Genomic DNA, 18,268 nt, shown 5'->3' on the forward strand with positions numbered 1-18,268 from the left:
CTATCTGTTTTTTGAGGCGGTTTATGCATCTATTACCAAGATACCCGCCGTAAGCGCTTGTTGTGGTTACCCTATGACTTATAATGAAAAATATTTCGTGTTTAAGGGTGTTCTTTTTGTTTCTACCGGATAATGCATTCATTGTGCGATGGTAATTTTTGTAATAGATGAACTTGCATCTTTATTAAACTTGCATTAAAAAAAACAAAGAGTAGAAATCCCATGATGGGTTACAAATGCGAACTGGAAAAGGTAATTGACTCTTGCTGTTAGGAGCAAGGCATTACAAATAGCATTTCTTCAGCTGTGCGATGTTCCAACTGCGCGGGACCGGCGTGCCATCTAGTCGGGACAGGCGATAGGCTCCTTTGCCCAAGTCTTCCTGGATGACATAGGGACCTTCCCAGTTGGGGCCTAGTTTTCCCGCTGGTTCCGCTCGACTTGCTTCGTTGTCGCGCATGACGTAATCGCCCACCTTGAAACTTAGTTTAGACACCCGCTTGTTGTAATACTTTTCCAGAGCTTTCTTGTAACGTGCCTCGCTAATGGCGGCCGCCTCACGCCTCTCTTCTAATAAATCTAGGCCCTCTCTCAGCGATTGGTCATTGTTGTCTTTTACCTCGAGACGGCGTAACGACGGTAACCCTACCTCAGCAGGTATCATAGCCTCCATTCCATAGGTAAGGCTAAATGGTGTTTCATTGTTGCTGGTCTTGGGCATTGTTCGATGCGCCCAAAGGACATGTGGCAACTCCTCCACCCACGAGCTTCCCTCGTGTCCCAGCCGTTTTTTGATACCTTCTAGCAAGCTTCTGTTCGTCCGCTCTACCTGCCCATTACCCTGTGGGTGTGCTACCGACGTGAAGATCTGCTGAATGTGGAGATCGGCACACCATTCTTGGAAAATTCTATCCGTGAACTGCGTCCCATTGTCACTTACCAGGTAGAGCGGTAGGCCAAACCTGCATACGATGTGTTCCCAGAGAAACTTTTTGGCGTTTTCTGCCGTTATCTTAGCCAAAGGTTTTGCTTCCACCCACTTGGTGAAGTAGTCCACCGCCACAATTAAGTATTTTAATTTCCCGGGAGCGGGCGGGAAAGGTCCCACAATATCTACAGCCCATTTCTGAAAAGGCCAAGCCGATGTCACCGGTACTAGACTATTTTTGGGCCGAATTGTTTGAGGGGCAAATTTCTGACAGCTGAGGCATCTTCGCAATTCTCTGACGGCGTCTTCATGCATCCCGGGCCAGTAATACCCCGCGCTATGAATTTTAGCGACCACTGCTCGAGGACCCGCGTGTATACCGCATATACCCTCATGTATTTCGCTGATGAGGTATTTCGCTTCAATCGGGGAGACGCATCGCAGCAGGGGACCCAGGTAAGATTTTCGGTACAGGACACCATCGCTGACTTCGTATTGCAGTGCTTTCGTTTGAATCTTTCGTGCCTCGCCCTTGGCGGGAGGCAGTTCGCCGGTTTTGAGAAAAAGTAGGATCGGGGTATACCAACAGGGTTCTTCCATTGTGACAGCGGAGACGCTACGCGGTTCAATTGAAGGTGTCTGTAATGTCTCAACTTTGACTTCCCTTTCCATGCCGGAGGTGGCGAGTTTGCTTAAGGCGTCTGCTATCTGATTCTTCCCTCTGTGCACGTGGTTGAGCGTGACTTTATCGAAAGAGTTCATGAGCTCTTTGGTTTTTGCCAGATATCTCGCCATTGCCTCGTCTTTTGCTTCATATGTTTCGTTGACTTGATTGTTGACCAGCAGTGAGTCGACGTATGCGTCGACCCTGGCTGCACCCATGGATTTTGCCATTCGTAGACCAGCCAGTAGCGCCTCGTATTCCGCCTCGTTATTAGAGCACTCGAAATCAAAACGTAAGGCGTACATTAGCCTGATTTGGTCCGGACTTATCAGCATCAGGCCTGCCCTAGACCCTTTACCACTAGACGATCCATCTGTGTACAACTTCCAAGTCTGCCTCGCTGTGCTCGTTTCTGGTATGTCTTGGACAACCGGGTCCGTGACTACCTCTCCTTCTGGTATTTCGGCTAAGAAATCGGCGATAACTTGTCCCTTGACTGCTGTGCGTTTCTGGTATTCGATATCCAGGGCTCCCAACTCGATAGCCCATTTAGCCAACCGACCCGAGACCTCTGGTTTGTGCAGGATCTGCTGTAGCGGGTAATTAGTTAAGATCTGCACGCGGTGTGCCTGGAAGTATCTTCTTAATCGCCTGGTGGCGTGTATTAATGCTAATACCAGTTTTTCCAGCGTAGGGTAGCGCGTTTCAGGCCCCGCCAACACCCGGCTTATGTAGTATATGGGTGTTTGTTTCCCTTCTCGTTCAACCATGAGCACCGCGCTTACCGCTGTGTGGGCCGCCGCCAGATACATTTTTAGCACTTCGCCGTGTCTGGGCGCGGTCAACGTGGGTAGCTTTTCTATGAACCGCTTCATTTCCTGCAAAGCTCGTTCCGCTTCTGCCGTCCATTTAAAATTCTTTTTGTCGAGGCAATCTTTCAGCGTTTTTATAAACGGCAGTGATTTTTCGGCATGCCTTGCAAGGAACCTGTTGATTGCTACCAGTCGTCCATTTAGGGCTTGAGCTTCCTTCAGCGTTCGGGGGGATGGCATCCGCGATATGGCGGTTATTTTTTCTGGGTTGGCTTTAGAGCCGTCGCGGGTAACTACTACCCCCAGAAATTTTCCCTCTTCAACCCCAAAAGAGCACTTTTTTGGGTTTAACTTTATGTTATACTTTCTGAGCCGCTGGAAAGTTTCTTCTATGTCTGCCAACATTTGTTTCTCTTCGCTGCTTTTTATGACCAGGTCGTCTACGTAGACTTCCAAGTTTCGCCCGATCTGTGTTTCGAAAACCTTATCCATGAGGCGCTGGTAGGTGGCTCCCGCATTCCGTAGCCCAAAAGGCATTTTGGTGTAACAAAAGATGCCGACGTCGGTGTGAAAGGCTGTTTTTTCTTCGTCTTCTTTGGCCATCTTGATCTGGTGGTATCCCTTATATGCGTCTAGAAAACACTTGTATCGATACGGTACCAGGGAGTCAACTTTTAAATCAATTTCTGGCAACGGGTATGCGTCTTTCGGGCACGCCTTGTTCAGATCCTTGAAGTCAATGCACATCCGCCATGTGCCATCTGGCTTTTTAACCATGACCGGGTTAGACACCCAGGTATGTTACTGTGTTTCTCTGAGGATTCCAGCTTCCACTAACTTGCGTACCTCCTTAACGACCGCTGCCCGGCGATCCGGGGCCATACTGCGTTTACCCTGGGCGACTGGCTTAATGCCTGGGAGCGTGGAGAGCTTATGTTCTGCTTTATCGCGAGGGACTCCGGTCATATCGGCGTGCTCGAAAGCGAATATGTCTACGTTTCTTTTTAGCAATTGTTTCAAATTGCTCTTTACTTCTGGGGACAGAGTATCGCCGATGGTGACCATTTGGTCCGGGTGGCGTGTGCTCAGTACCCACCTTTCTGGTCCTGTAACCCCCGCGGGGCCTTGACGGCATCGTTTGGTGTCCAATACTTCTCCAACTCTGTCTCGAAACACCGTGGCAATACCTTGCGGTGTTGGGAACTTCATAAAACCTCTTGCCGTGGAGACTATGGCGTCTAACTTCCCCAAAGTGAACCTTCCGATGATCACATTGTGATATGACTCGGCGCGGACCACGAGGAAAGTTAGTAGTATTGTTCTTTCCTTGGGTGCTTGCCCGAAGGTTACCGGGAAGGTGATTTGACCAATGGGATCCACCTTTTCCCCTGTAAAACCCTTAATGGGAGCATGTACTGATTCGAGCAGCTTTTTATCCTCCGGTTGCATTCTATCGAAACAGTGCTCGTATATGATATCCTCTGAGCTTCCGGTGTCAACCAAGATTCGCCTCATTCGGTAATCTCCTACTGCCGCGGAAATGATCAGGGCGTCCGTGGTAAGATGCAAGTCTTCCATTCGTGGTTCGATGGTCATTGTTGCCAACATCCAAGGCTCGAGGGTGGAGAAACTCCGTTTAGCCCCTCTTCCTATACCAGCATGGACCATGTTTAACTCACGCGGCCTTTTTCCTGCCGCCTTGTCATTTTCCTCCTTGACCACCGGCGGACCCTGCTTGATATCTCGCACCAGATGTGCCAACTTTCCTGACTTTACGAAGTACTCGATTTGTTTTTTAAGCTGGAAACAATCGTTGGTGTCGTGTCCGCTTCCCTTGTGGTATTCGCAGTACTTGCTCGTATCCTTGTTCGGGTTATCTTTCAGCGGCTTTGGTGGGTTGAGCCTGAGGTTTTCCGAGGCCAGAATTTCTGCCGGGGTCTTGCTTAGATTGGGATATTCAGAACGAGGTTTTGACGTTTCATTTCTTGAGTATGAGCTCCGATGTTTATCGTAACGCGAGTCTCTGTCGTTCCGCTGATATCGGTCTCCCCTGTGTTTACTTTTAGACCCCCGATTGTCTTTTTCTTCCTGGTTCTTCAGGGCTTCTTTCTTTCTGTTAGCCGCGTGGCTGGCCGCTACCGCTTTTTCTTGTATAACGTATACTTTGGCAATCCGCAGTATCTCGTCTATGGTCGGGGGTACCCCGTCCCTTCCATGCAACGTTCTTAGTAATTCATCATCATTAACCCCTTGGAGGAAAGCTCCGCATGCCAAATCGTTAGTGACGCCTGGTATCGCCAGGCTTTCTTTATTGAACCTGATGATAAAATTCTCTACCGTTTCGTTGTCTCGACGACGGATATGGAGTAATTCATTCCTATCTTTTGTATGTCGGCGCTGTTGACTGAACTGTAGGATGAACTTTGATTCCAGATCTTCAAAGCTGTCTATCTCGCCTGTGGGTAAGCTGTCCCACCATACTCGCGCTGCTCCTACTAAGGTTTGTACGAACATTTTGCACCAAAGGGGCATGGGCCAACAAGCCACCTCACCCGCGCTCTTAAATAGATTAAGGTGATCATCCGGGTCGGTGAGGCCGTCGTACTTGCCGACTGTTTGGGGCATCTTTGGTTTTTCTTTAATAGGGGCTTCGGCGATACGGCGTGTAAATTTGGATCGGAATGTTGCATCTACTGGCTTGTATGGCTTGGTTAACTCGTCATCTTCTACGTTCACTGTTTGTGCCGGTGGGTTGTTTGCACCCGGGGCGGGACCTGTTCCTGGACCGGAGTTTCCTAAAGGAGTAAACCGGGGTCGGACCGCGTTTTCCCTGTCGTGTACGGGTTCAGTTGATGCTTGAGTATACATTGGTTGTGGACTCGGAAAGTTCCACCACGGCGGCATGTAAGCCGCGTAGGGCGACTGTGACATCCCTTGTGTCATTCCCTGAGGGGGATAGGCTGTTCCCCCGTACGAGGGTAAGTACCCGAAAGGGGGCGCGTAGCAATATCCCGGGAAATACATTTGATTGCCTGGCGTGACAGGGGCATTCATTACTCCAGTTGGCATGATGACCGGCTGATGAGGCGGGGTGGACAATGCTGCCGTGAGTGCGGCTGAATACAACGGTGGCATTGGGCTGGAGACCAACGGTTGGTAGTATTGAGGAGTGTTGGTTCCAGATGCTAAGATGCTAGGACTCGCCGAGGTAATGACTGGGGTGGAGAAAAGACGCGAAGTCTGTGAGAAAATAGCAGCCCCTGGGGCAGAGGTGCCGCTGCCTGTTCCCTCCACCCTTCCGGGTGGTGTTTGTGAGGGCATGTAAAGGTAAGGGTTTGTAACCACGGCCTGGGAAAAGACAGTGGTAACGTTACCAAACCCTGGTGGTGGCCCCTCCGCCTCGAACTCCAAATCTAACGATCTGGTAACGGCCGGTGATGATGCTGGGGCGGTTACGCCTCCCGCCCCTAGCGTCAGATTATCATTCGTCGCCCTTTGACCAGCCATGTTCTGATCACTTGCCATGAAGCTCTTTGTTGTTCTTGCTTGGTCCCACGGATGGCGCCAATGAAGAAACACTGACCTTAACAACTCTGAAAACTTCAACGATCAATGACACGAACGTGTGGCTGCAAAACAGAAACACCGTTAGGACTCGTTACAGGAATGGGGTTATTCCTGTAACCACCCTCCGGCGTGAGAATAAGTATTCGTTTGTGGGAGAAGTATATGAAGGGAAAAGTGTATGGGAAATTAGATGATCGTACCTTACGTATTTGTCTTTATTTATAGGTTCTCAATTAGGGTTTCCCTTATTTTAGGATGTGCTCCGATAAGGTGGAGATTTACACGATCTTCCCGAAAAGTGGGAGATTTAGTTATGCACCTTCCTTATAGATATGGAAGGTTCTAGAATAATTCTTGGTCTTTATGTAAATATAAAAGGTTGTAACCGGGTCGGGTGATCGACGCGGGTCACACCTCGTCACTTGTTAATAATTTCCACTTGTCTAATAAACCATGTTCAAGCTTTCCTAGTCATGCTTTTCTATTTAAGTAACATTTATTAAAAAAAATGTCAAAAATGTATTGGTTAGGTTAACTTAAATGATTTTCTAAGTACAAAAAGTATGTTTCTAAGTACGAATGTTCAACGAGTGGGTCGAGTCAAATCAACGTCACTTCAACCTTAAGCTTATTGCAATGCGAGTTGAACTGATGAGGGTTCTTGATCTTAGTTCAAGCTAGAAATTGAACTAGTATTCGATTTGCATTGAAGGCTTGCAGAACTCGCTTTTTTATTATATAATTTGAAGATTTGTGTGTTTTATACAGTAACAAGTTAAAAAAAACCATCAAATAATTAAAGTCTTATAACTTGCAATACCAAACTCTTAACATACACATAAATATTAAGTGTTGACAATTAATCCAAGCGACCTACCATTGGAGCGAATTCCGCTTGAATGCTTATAAGAGCCAAACAAGTGACAAGCCACAAGCAATGTTGAATCCTTGTGTGCACGATAGATCCTCGTTTGACAATAAGTCGTGGTCCTATCTATAGGAAGATAAAAAAATCCGAAAGGCGTCATTATTAATTAATTAATATTTATAGAAATACAATGATAATAGTTGCAACTAAAACTAATATAATCATAATTCATAGTAAGAATGCATGTAACTACTGTAAGTCGTATTTAAATAATATAACCAACACTTGATGGTTGAGTATTAAACTTAAGTATCTTAAGCCCTAAAACTTTTTTAAAGGTATATATTATTCACACGGTCACCCCAAAAACAGCGCACCAAAACCCGAGCAGAAACAACATACATCAAAACAAAATTACATCACATCTCCCAGCTAACGTTATAATTCTTGGTTCTATTCCTATACAATAAGTGCCCACTCGATTTAATATCTTGGATGACCCTCTTCACTTTGACTTCCACATTTGAGAATCTCTTTTCGTTCCCTACTTTCTATAGGCACCAACAAGAAACCATGATAATACCTTTTGTCGCCAGTGGCGAAACTTGACCCGAATGACAGGGGGTCAAAAACGTATATACCCAAAAATTTCTATACGAAAACTACATATATAACACTACTGAGCGAAAAGTTTGGGGGTCGGGCGCCCCTCCTGCCCTTTCTATACTTCGCCCATGTTCGCCGCAACCTTTCCTGCCGCTGGATGCCCGAGTAATTGTGTAATTCAACTAGTTCTTTAACCGAAAAACCATAGATTTATGAACTATTCCACGTATCTATAATCATTATGGTGAAAATTTTCGGTTCATATTATAATCAAATTCAAATCTCAGGATAATGGAAAGTAGTATTATGTGGATGCATTATTAAGCATGTTGAAAGGAATCATATTGGTTATGATGATTTCATGTAGGGCTGTAAGCGAACTGAACGTTCAGCGAACAGTTCGTGAACCGTTCGGCGGGAAGTTCGTTTATGTTCGTTCGATTAGCTTAACGGACGAACACGAACACAAAATTTCGTTCGGTTAGCTTAACGAACGAACACGAACATAGGTCTCGTTCGTTCGACTGCGTTCGTGAACGTTCGGTAATATGTTCGGTTACGTTCGTCCGTGTTCCTTTGATTATATTAAAAAATAATACATAATAAACCTTTTATCTAAACATATTGAAAACTTGAAACCCTATTTTTTTCTAAGTTAGCTAAAATTTGGACATGCTAAGACATTTTTGTGGATAATTATGTCTAAGTTAGTTAAAGTTGATTCATCATTTGGTGGTGTATTAGACTTCTTGTGTTTTGATTTATCATTTGATGGTTGTATTTAACTACTTATATCTAAAGTTTAAGGATAACAATATTTCTATCTTTTTATTTTCAAGTTAAATGTTCGTTTGCATTCTTTTGTGTTCGCTTGCGTTTGTTTATGTTCGAGACCAGTGTTCATGAACTGTTCGTGAACAAATGAATTTCCTTAACGAACGAACACGAACACAAACTTATGTTCGGTATGCGTTCGTGAACAGTTCGTGAACATGTTAATTTCCTTAACGAACGAACACGAACATGGTCTTGTTCGTGTTCGTTCGGTTCGTTTACAGCCCTAATTTCATGGTTTCATCAATTTTAGAATCTAACTTATTTTTTGAAAGGAAAACTAATGCATCTTGTAGCATTGAATCATTCATTTTATAGACAGAGAGTGAGTGACACCTTACTACCACACCATATTTCTTGGGGCTTGGAAAGGGGGTGTTTGGCTTAGCTTTTATTTTTTGGCTTATGTTTATATTTTAAAGTAGCTTATAGCTTATTTTCTATCATTTGATAAGCTCTTTTTAAGTGTTTGGATTAGCTTATAGCTTATTTCTATCATTCTTCAAATAAGCTTAAAAACCATCCTCAAATAAGCTTATTCAAATTAGCTTATATAAGCTAATAAGCATAAGTTTAAAAAGCTAAAACAAACACTAAATGAAGCTTATTTTGTAAAAAAAGCTAAAAAAGCTATAAGCTTTGTTAAAAAAGCTAGGCCAAACACCCCCTAATCTAAAAAATTGTTTTTTTTTTTTAAATCTGACAATTAAAAACATTATGAGTTTTGATTAAGAAGTAAGTTTTCATTACACTATAATAATATTTGATAGTAATCATTCGATGGTTGTGATATCCTTTTTCAAACGACCATGCTTCATCGATCATACCTAGAAAAAACAAATAGTGGTTCACAATTACATTTTTTAAACCGAGTAATTATTATTGTTTTATATTTTAATGACACTTGCATGGGTGTTAACAGATAGTAACAACGAGGACTTGTATATTCTCAAAAGCCTTAGGGTGTAAGGGGTGCTTACCTAATAGGTGAGTCCCCTCTCTTACGCCAAACCAATCCTCGTGTGCCACGTCAACTCCCCTCTTAAACTCCCATAACACCCTAAATTGATGGCGGCACTCCCCTCTTAGGTGACTTGGTTTTTATTAAAAAAAAAAAAAAGTTTTGATTGGTCCACTCATCCTCTCTCCTCCCTCTCTCCTCCCCCACTCTTCGGTGAATCCTCACCCATTTCACTCCCTCTCTCTAACTCACCTAAGTGTTGGCAGCCCACCCCCCCCCCCCCCTAATCGGCATTTTGGGTCACCGATGGGGTCACCGAAGGGTGCCCCGATCACCCTTATGAAAAGTGTATGCAATAAATGGTTTTATTATTGATTTGTTTACTCTATATTTTCAATACATGTCCCTACTTGGATTCTCTAGATTTGTCCTAGCTTTTTTCTCAAGGAGTTCTATTAGTATTGGATTTAGCTCAAAAATTCAGGGGTATTCTAATTTATTTTTTAGAATCAAGGGTATCTTTTGTATAAAAGAAATACTACATAGACAGGGTTGAGGGATAGCCTTTGCTACCCCTACCTATACACTACCTCCGCCACTGAGCTCTACATCTCTTCATGCATCATACAGGATATCTTCGTCTTGTGTTACTATATCCCTCAATTTAAATTTAAATGCTCAAGTTCGTAAGTGTTTCCCACTCAAACCCATCATATAACCCTTGTTGTTAACCTAGAGTATAATTGTCTAGCTATATCATGTAAAGATGTATCAACAACTCTATTGATCAATACGTTCTATCATTTTCTTTTGAGATATGAGCCCATGGCATTATAGCCTAGTGACATCTTGGAGGTGAGATAAGACTTTGTGACATTTAGATTCTTGGTTCGATTCTCACAAAGGGGTTTTTTTCCCAAATTTATTAGGCTTCCTCCTGAATTGGTGCATAAGCATTATAACCTAGTGGAGATGGATATGATCGGGTGGTTTTACTCGTGCCACGATGATACCCCAGTGGTCCGTCAGTGATCCTAATTTGCCGTTAAAAAAAAATCTTTTCAGATATGAGAGACAAACTCACTTGCACATACCTAACTATATTAAGTGCTTTCACATTCGTTGGTGAAATATACATTATCAGGGTAGGGATATGGTAAAAAGTGTCTAAAATGTAAGAAGGGTAAGAAGTGTTTTAAACCATTGGATATTTGATCTAATGGTTGAGATCAATAGGGTATAAAATGTAAATTGTGTTTTAATTAGAAGGACCTTATGTAAAAATTGAAGGGCAATAGTGACTTTTCCAACGTTTCAAAATATGGTAACCGTTTCAAAACCCCCATCAACCTTCCTAAAGATCAGCGAATTATATGGTAACTAGCGAATTATATGGTAACCGTCATCAATCTCCAAAAAATCAACGAATTTCTTCATACTTTATCATAAATAGATCTATAATCAGATTCATGGCGTGGTGTTTTAAAAAACTGGATAAATTGACTATGATTCAGGTCATGGTGTTTTATCTGGAGACATTGTTCATGTCGTGGTGTTTTATACGCTTATGATTCAAGTCATGGTGTTTTATCTGGAGACATTGTTCATGGCGTAGTGTTTTATCAATAGAAAACGTTCACAGATTTTAAAACACCATGACTATGATTCAAGTCATGCTGTTTTATCTGGAGACATTGTTCATGGCGTGGTGTTTTAAAACATCTATGATTCAAGTCATGGTGTTTTATCAGGAGACATTGTTCATGGCGTGGTGTTTTATCAATACAAAAACATCCCCAGATTTTAAAACACCATGACTATGATTCAAGTCATGGTGTTTTATCTGTAGACATTGTTCATGGTGTGGTGTTTTAAACATCTATGATTCAAGTCATGGTGTTTTATATGGAGACATTGTATAATCAGATTCATGGCGTGGTGTTTTAAAATAACTGGATAAATTGACTATGATTCAAGTCATGGTGTTTTATCTAGAATCCAGAAAACATTGTATTGTGATTACATCCATGGTGTTTTAACATCTGGACAATCAAAATACAAAACATTCCCATATTTTAAAACACCATGACCATGATTCAAGTCACGATCAGAAATGAGGATGACGAAGATGAAAGACGATGACGGTGAATGATTTGTGGAGACGAAAGAAATTGGTGACGGTGGTCGGATATGCATGTGTGTTCAAATCGGAGAAGATGATGATGAAACAATCAATCCCTAAAAATTCTCATGGCCAGTTTTTTTTTTCAGTTATATTGTAAATCAATTAAATGACAAAAATATACAATTACTAATCTACCCTTTTGAATTAATTAAGAGGAGGGACACTTGTCATTCCAAGATTATTTCTTACACTTCTTACAAAAGATGGACTTTTTACAGGATCCTTTACCTACATTATCATACACCAGTTATTTGGTATAATACTTGTATCATAAAACGACAGGACAATACATCCTTTTGGTAATCCAACAAAATATAACTAGCTTTTAGAAATAGGATAATCATTTTTTCTTTCCTTGTGATTATTTAAATAAAGATAGTGAAACTAGATGAGGATATGGTTTTGTCTCTTATGTTACAAATTCAAAATTTGGTATGAAATTATCTGATAAAATCATATGTAATACTTGATTACATGTTTGATTATGATCGTTGGTCGGAGGAGTTGGTTGTAAAAGTGGTCAATTTGCAATAACACAAAATATGATTTTAACCTAATACAAAACAGACTAACATGAAACCGCCATGAAGTTAAATTTAACTACAATGGGTTTACATAGATTTTTTTTTAATGGCAAACAACAACTTTATTAATCATCAAAAATTCGTAATTACAAAACTGGTTAGTAAGCTACTAAGTCAACCACCTATTACAATATCCCCTATGAAATAAAAGATTTAGAATCTTAACACCATAAAAATATAAAAGGGTTTACATAGATTTTAATAGGAAAAAATTTGGATCCGGTAAGGTCAACTTGTTGTAACAGGGAGGACACATGTTTGACTTGTTGAAATTTATTAATATATCAAATAACTAATTAATGAGTGTTAATTTAACATAACTAGTTGCTAGTATCCAATGTCTAAATACTAGAGGTTCTAGGTCACGCATCTTATTATTTTATTGTCCTTATTGTTCTTTGTTGAATCATAAAATAAACAAAAACTGGGTAGTAGAGGAATCGAACCCAAGTTTTTTAGATAAAGAGAGAACATGATTTACCAAGACAACCAAATCTTTGGTTTTTTTACGCAAATTATTTATAGAGGTGAGGTCACTTGATCTCGATATGTTTTGTTTTAACTAAATCCAAAGCAAATCACCCCGAACTTGATTAAGGAAGAACCCGATTAACCAAACCTAAATATTACAAAAAACCGAACCCGGATTGTTTTATTGGTTCCGTAATCCAATTCATTTTCTTATAATCGGGTGATCCCAATTTAGCTGATTATAGTTTTTTTTAAATGTTTGGTTTTTTCTAGGTTGTACATACGCTTCGACGCAAACATTTTCATGTTTCATTCTAATGATTTTCCTAAAGGTTTTATCCGGCAGTGACAACTTTGCAATAGGGTTCCAAGTTCCAAACTTTTAATTGATATTCAACAATTCAATATTCCACCATTCAAGTCACCCTCGTCCCTACGATCATTCTACTTATGGTGCACATTTTATTGGTGGCTCACGCTCTTAAAAAAACATGGCTTGTCACTTAAAAAATTTAAACATCATCTGCATCTTTACTGTAATTCGGTTATCCGATTAAAACCAACCCCATTACACCTGAATCAAATTACCTGAAAACCAACTATACATACTTTTTGGTTTAGTTTCCAACGTCCTAAAACCCGAGTAACCCGATTACTGATTAAGCAACCTGAATGATACCCGTTAACTTGACCATGATCCTTGAAGTTGAAGGGTAGCTCTTCCTTCGTTACTTTTCTACATATGTCTACGTAAATAAAGAAAACGGGTAAGAGTTGAAACTGAGAGAAAACGTTTTTTATATATATCTAACAGATACATGATATATGATCTGTAAAATCAAGTTTATTTTTATGTCACATTTAACAAAAATCCCATAAAAAAACTAGAAGACTTGACGTTTGGCGTAAAATTTGGTGGAAAAACTATGGCTAATCGTTTAAAAGAATGCACTTTATATTTTCAATTCAAAAGACGGGTCCATTAGTAACTTTTAGTGACATTCAATGTATTAAGTTTTATAAAATAGATTAGAAAAACAAAGTACGTCTAGTTAACAACATGTTTTATCCTTTTTTATACAAAATTTTCATGCATGTTAAAATTATTTCTTGTGTCAAATAATGATTGCACGATTTTCGTTGTAGCATTTTAAAAAGTGAGAAGTATCACTATATGTCCAGCCATCTGGTCGGATGGTCATCCGGACGGATGACCGTTCGATCGGATGTTGATTCGTTTGACAACGTGTCAAACAACGGAAACCTATTCAACCAACTCATCCGGTCGGACGGGAATCACCCCGTTCGATCCGAACCAGCTGTTCGTGAGGTGTTTCATGTTCAACCCGTGAACGGTTGTCTCTCTGATATAAATCCGTTCTCAAACCGACACTTCACTAGAGAATGAATAGATGGCCTGAACGAGCTCAGATTCTATCGGTTTTGAGTAAAAGTTAAGAATGTTTGAAGAAAAGTTTGAACCACTTTGATTATGCTCAGATTTAGTAAAATTTGTGTAAAATCATGTAGAAATCTGTTAGATTCGGATCGTTCTTACTGGAATGAAGTCATTCTTCGAAGTTCATACAGACCCATCATGACGTCATCATTGAACAGCCCGAAATCAGGTGATTTCATGGTTAAAAGTTGTGATTTGATGGAGAAGATGATGAGAAGGTGTGTGTAGATGATAGAAGTACAAGATTTGGAGTGAAAACTTACAAGAATCGCGAGGAATCGTGAGAAAAGTGGCCTGAGAGTGCGTGGGTCGGAGGGAGTTGTCACATCATGAACAGTGATGTGACAGGAGGGGTATTTATAGTGAGAGGAGAAGAAAGGCGGTGGTGGTTAAACGGGTCGGGGGGCCTTTCGGTCGGATGGCCATCCGATCGGATGGTCATCCGGTCGGATGTCTATTTGATCGAATGGTCCTTCGATCGGAGGGCTTCTGCGAGTTGGTTTTTCGATTTTCGTTTCGTGCGTTGAGCGTTGCGTTGCGTTTTAGCGAGTTGCGAGTAAGCGATGTGATAGTATTAAATAATGGTTACACAAATAACATAACTAACAATTAAAACATAAGTAACCTTGCGTTTAGCGTTTGCGATTTGATTGCGTTGCGATAGAGTTGCGATTGCGTTTGTGAATAACACCTTTAAACTTAACATCAGCACACACAAGTAAAGCACATAATTACACACACACGTAAAACAATATCCATAACTGCGATTCACGTTGAGATGTGATAGCGATGAGATAGCGTTAAGTAGATTAGCGTTTTAACTGCGTTTATCACATTGTTACTTCACATATTACAAATCGTAACGTAAAATAGCGTAAACTAAAGTATCAATTATCGAGGTTCGAGAGTAAAAGCAATAGTCAAGCAAGAAATGTTAGATCTGATTAGCAATCTTTTCTTCCTTTGACTTTGACTGGTACCTTGACTTCAAAAAGTCGGGTTGTTACATTGATTTACACTGGTGTTTACACTTGTGTATTGATAATTAAGGACTAGGGATTAGTTCACTAGTGTTCACAATCAAGGGGTTGTTCACAAATGAACCTAACCATATATATATGTGAGGCCGGTTAACGTCCAAAATGCCTTAACGTACATTGCGTACGCGAGGCAGTATCAACATGCGAATTTGGTTTATAACATGCGACTTTCATCTTTTTATGTACATGCGATTTAAGTTTTTTTGATACACATGCGATTTGTATAAAAAAATTAACATGCGATTTCTATAAAAAAAAATTTAACATGCGATTTCATCTTTTCTGTAACATTCGATTTTCATTTTTTTTTTGTAACATAACGTGCAATTTTGCCCTCGCGTATGCTGCGTGTGTTAAGGCATATTGTACGATATACTTTATATATATATGTGGAGTAAATTACGTTTTTGGCCCCTGTGGTTATGTCAGTTTTACTATATTGGCCCAAAATAAGATTTTTTAACAGATTTGCCCCCATGGTCACTATATCTAACCATTTTGGCCCCTAATTCTAACCAAACCCTAACTCTGGTTAATTTCTTGGTCACATGGGTTGCACATGATGGATAATATGGTAATTTCCCCTCTCCCTTTTATGACTTTATAAATAAAACCCAAATCTTGAACAAATCATCATCATCTGCACATTAGATCTTCAAACCACTTTAGATCTTCAAACCCAGAACTTCATTTCAAACCCAGATCTTCAAACCCATAACTTCAGACCCAGATCTTCACACAAATAAGGATAAAACCTCACCCTCTCGAAATCCACTGCAAACCCACAAACTCAGTTTATCAACAACACTTGCTTCCTATTTCCTTCCCATTTTCACTCAACATTATCCAGACATGCTCACACATACAACCAGTCGATTACCCCCTTTCTTCATCTCATCCTCTCAAGTTCTACCTACAACACACAAAGACAGCCCCCCCTCAACCCTCGTTCACTCCGATCGGCGACCGGTGAACCGGTGGAGCCGATACTGTAATACTCTTCAATCTATCACACAATCAAAATAAGCTAAAATCAGAAACTACTACTCACTAACAAACACGAGTTAGGGCAAAATGGCAAATACCGTAATTAAAGCGATCTCGAGGGGCGGTAAGAGTCCGATCTGAGGAGGACGCCATTAACTGCGGAGGTTTTGTGGTTTAAGGCGTGGAGGACGAGCTTGATGTAAGCATTTTGGTGGGTTTGATCCTTTTCACCGGTGGTAGCCGGTAGCCGTCGCTGGCTTGCCGCCGGTGGTCTCGCCGGTCGGCTGCTGGCCTTCATTGAGAAGGAAGAAGGTGCGCAGGAGAGTTTTTTAGGTGTGTTTGAGATGTGATTGTGAAGAACTGATGAGTTGAAAGTTTTGTTTATGTTTTTGGTTTAGGGTTTTCTAAGGTAGAAGAAGATAGAAAGGGGAGGAAATTACCAAAATAGACATCATGTGATAAGCATGTGACCCATAAAGTAACCTGAGTTAGGGTTTGGTTAGAATTAGGGGCCAAAATGGTTAGATATAGTGACCATGGGGGCAAATCTGTTAAAAAATCTTATTTTGGGCCAATATAGTAAAACTGACATAACCACAGGGGCCAAAAACGTAATTTACTCTATATATGTGTGTGTGTGACCTTTATCAGTTTAGGAACTATGATTTGATACTTGGCTCCAACTATGATGGTTTCACGGGCTTGGGCCTTGCGCATTTCTTGACCAATCAAATTCACACACTTCACATTATTTTTTTTATTTTATATTATTCACATGTGAAACAATTACTCACTTTAGTGAAAGTACTCCTTAAAACCACTTCTGCCTACGTGACAATGACATGACACCACCTTTTTTTACTTTTTAGTGAAACAATGAAACCGTTACACATAGTTTTACCTCTCAACATGCATATGTATGCCTTTGTTCATATCCTTGACTTGTAGGTCCATACACTCTATAACCAACTTCATGAGCAGTCACAATGGTTCTGTTAATCCAAAAACTAAATGATTAACGTCTGCAATTCCGTTTTGAGCTCATGCATCTATTTGCTTCGAACCTTTTTTTTTATTACCTTGCATACCTAATTTCAACAATGGTAAATACAACTTTCGTCGTTGCAAATCACATTGGTCAAAATGTTCAACCAATCCAAAATTAACAGATTAACATACATGACTCCGCATGCCAATTCAGTATCAAAACGACACATTATAAAATACAGACCTAAGAGTGCACGGTATAGATCCCGAATATTGATTTTTTTTGTCAATCCTGATTCGGACAAGGTAGTGTTCACAGGGACCGGGGTGTGCTACGGCCTCCCTGTTTCTCTCGCTGATTTTTCGTTTAAACTCGGCGCCACTAAGCGTTTGCCCGCGGCCTCGAGCATCCAACCCGGATCTCTTCCGCTTTTGTTTGCTTCATCCATGAATGGGAAGGAGGTGTTCCCTAATAAACAATTTTTTTATTGATAAAAAGAGGAATAATAACCATAAGAGTTAACTGCCATTTTCGTCCCTGTGGTTTGGTCACTTTAGCCATTTCAGTCCATTTTTCAAAAATGCGTCATTTTCGTCCCCCACGTTCTGGAAAGGTGCCATTTCAGTCCAAAAATCATAACCCAGTTAAGTCAGTTAGTAAATAAGGACTGATTGTGTAAATTTGTAACATAAAGGACCATTTAAGTAAATATTAAACACCACCACCACTAGCCCTGCCACCACCACCACTCCGCTGCCACCACCACCGCCACCACAGCCCTGCCACCACCACCACTCCGCTGCCACCACCACCACCGCCACCGCCACCGCCACCACAGCCCTGCCACCACCACCACAGCCCTGCCACCACAGCCCTGCCACCACCACTCCGCTGCCACCACCACTCTCACAGATCGTAAACAACTCCCCACGCTTTGTAATTGTTCAATAAGCATGCCCGACACCACGTGAAATCGGAGTTTTTATAAAAAATTCAAAGTGGAATTAATCCACAGAAGTTTGTCGATTAAGTGTCAAATTGTTGTGTTATTTAGAGTCCCTGAACCCATACAAAACTCTCACACCCTTCAAAATCCTTTACCCCTTCGAAAATACCCTCTGTTCATCGTCTGCAAGTCTCGCCGGAATACCCGTCGCCGGAGACTGTCGCCACGCCGTTGCACGCGATACCGGATCAGTTTTAATCACCTAATCAGTATGTTTATACTTGTACAATGTTTCTGCAAGTCTAATTTGAATATTATCCGGTATTGATCGAGAATTGGGCTGTTTGACTTCTGTTGACCGTTTTGGG

The 18,268-nt window shown here is 41.1% G+C and overlaps 1 protein-coding gene across 1 annotated transcript; it reads right to left on the reverse strand.

Annotated features, from left to right (window-relative positions):
* Positions 1–283: 283 nt before the first annotated feature.
* LOC110876690 lies at positions 284–3,181 on the reverse strand. Its single transcript, XM_022124853.1, has one exon. It carries the CDS (start codon positions 3,179–3,181, stop codon positions 284–286), a length of 2,898 nt encoding a protein of 965 aa, XP_021980545.1.
* Positions 3,182–18,268: the final 15,087 nt, after the last annotated feature.

The sequence above is a fragment of the Helianthus annuus genome, chromosome 9 (genome assembly GCF_002127325.2).
Source record: "Helianthus annuus cultivar XRQ/B chromosome 9, HanXRQr2.0-SUNRISE, whole genome shotgun sequence".
Lineage (NCBI taxonomy): Eukaryota > Viridiplantae > Streptophyta > Magnoliopsida > Asterales > Asteraceae > Helianthus > Helianthus annuus.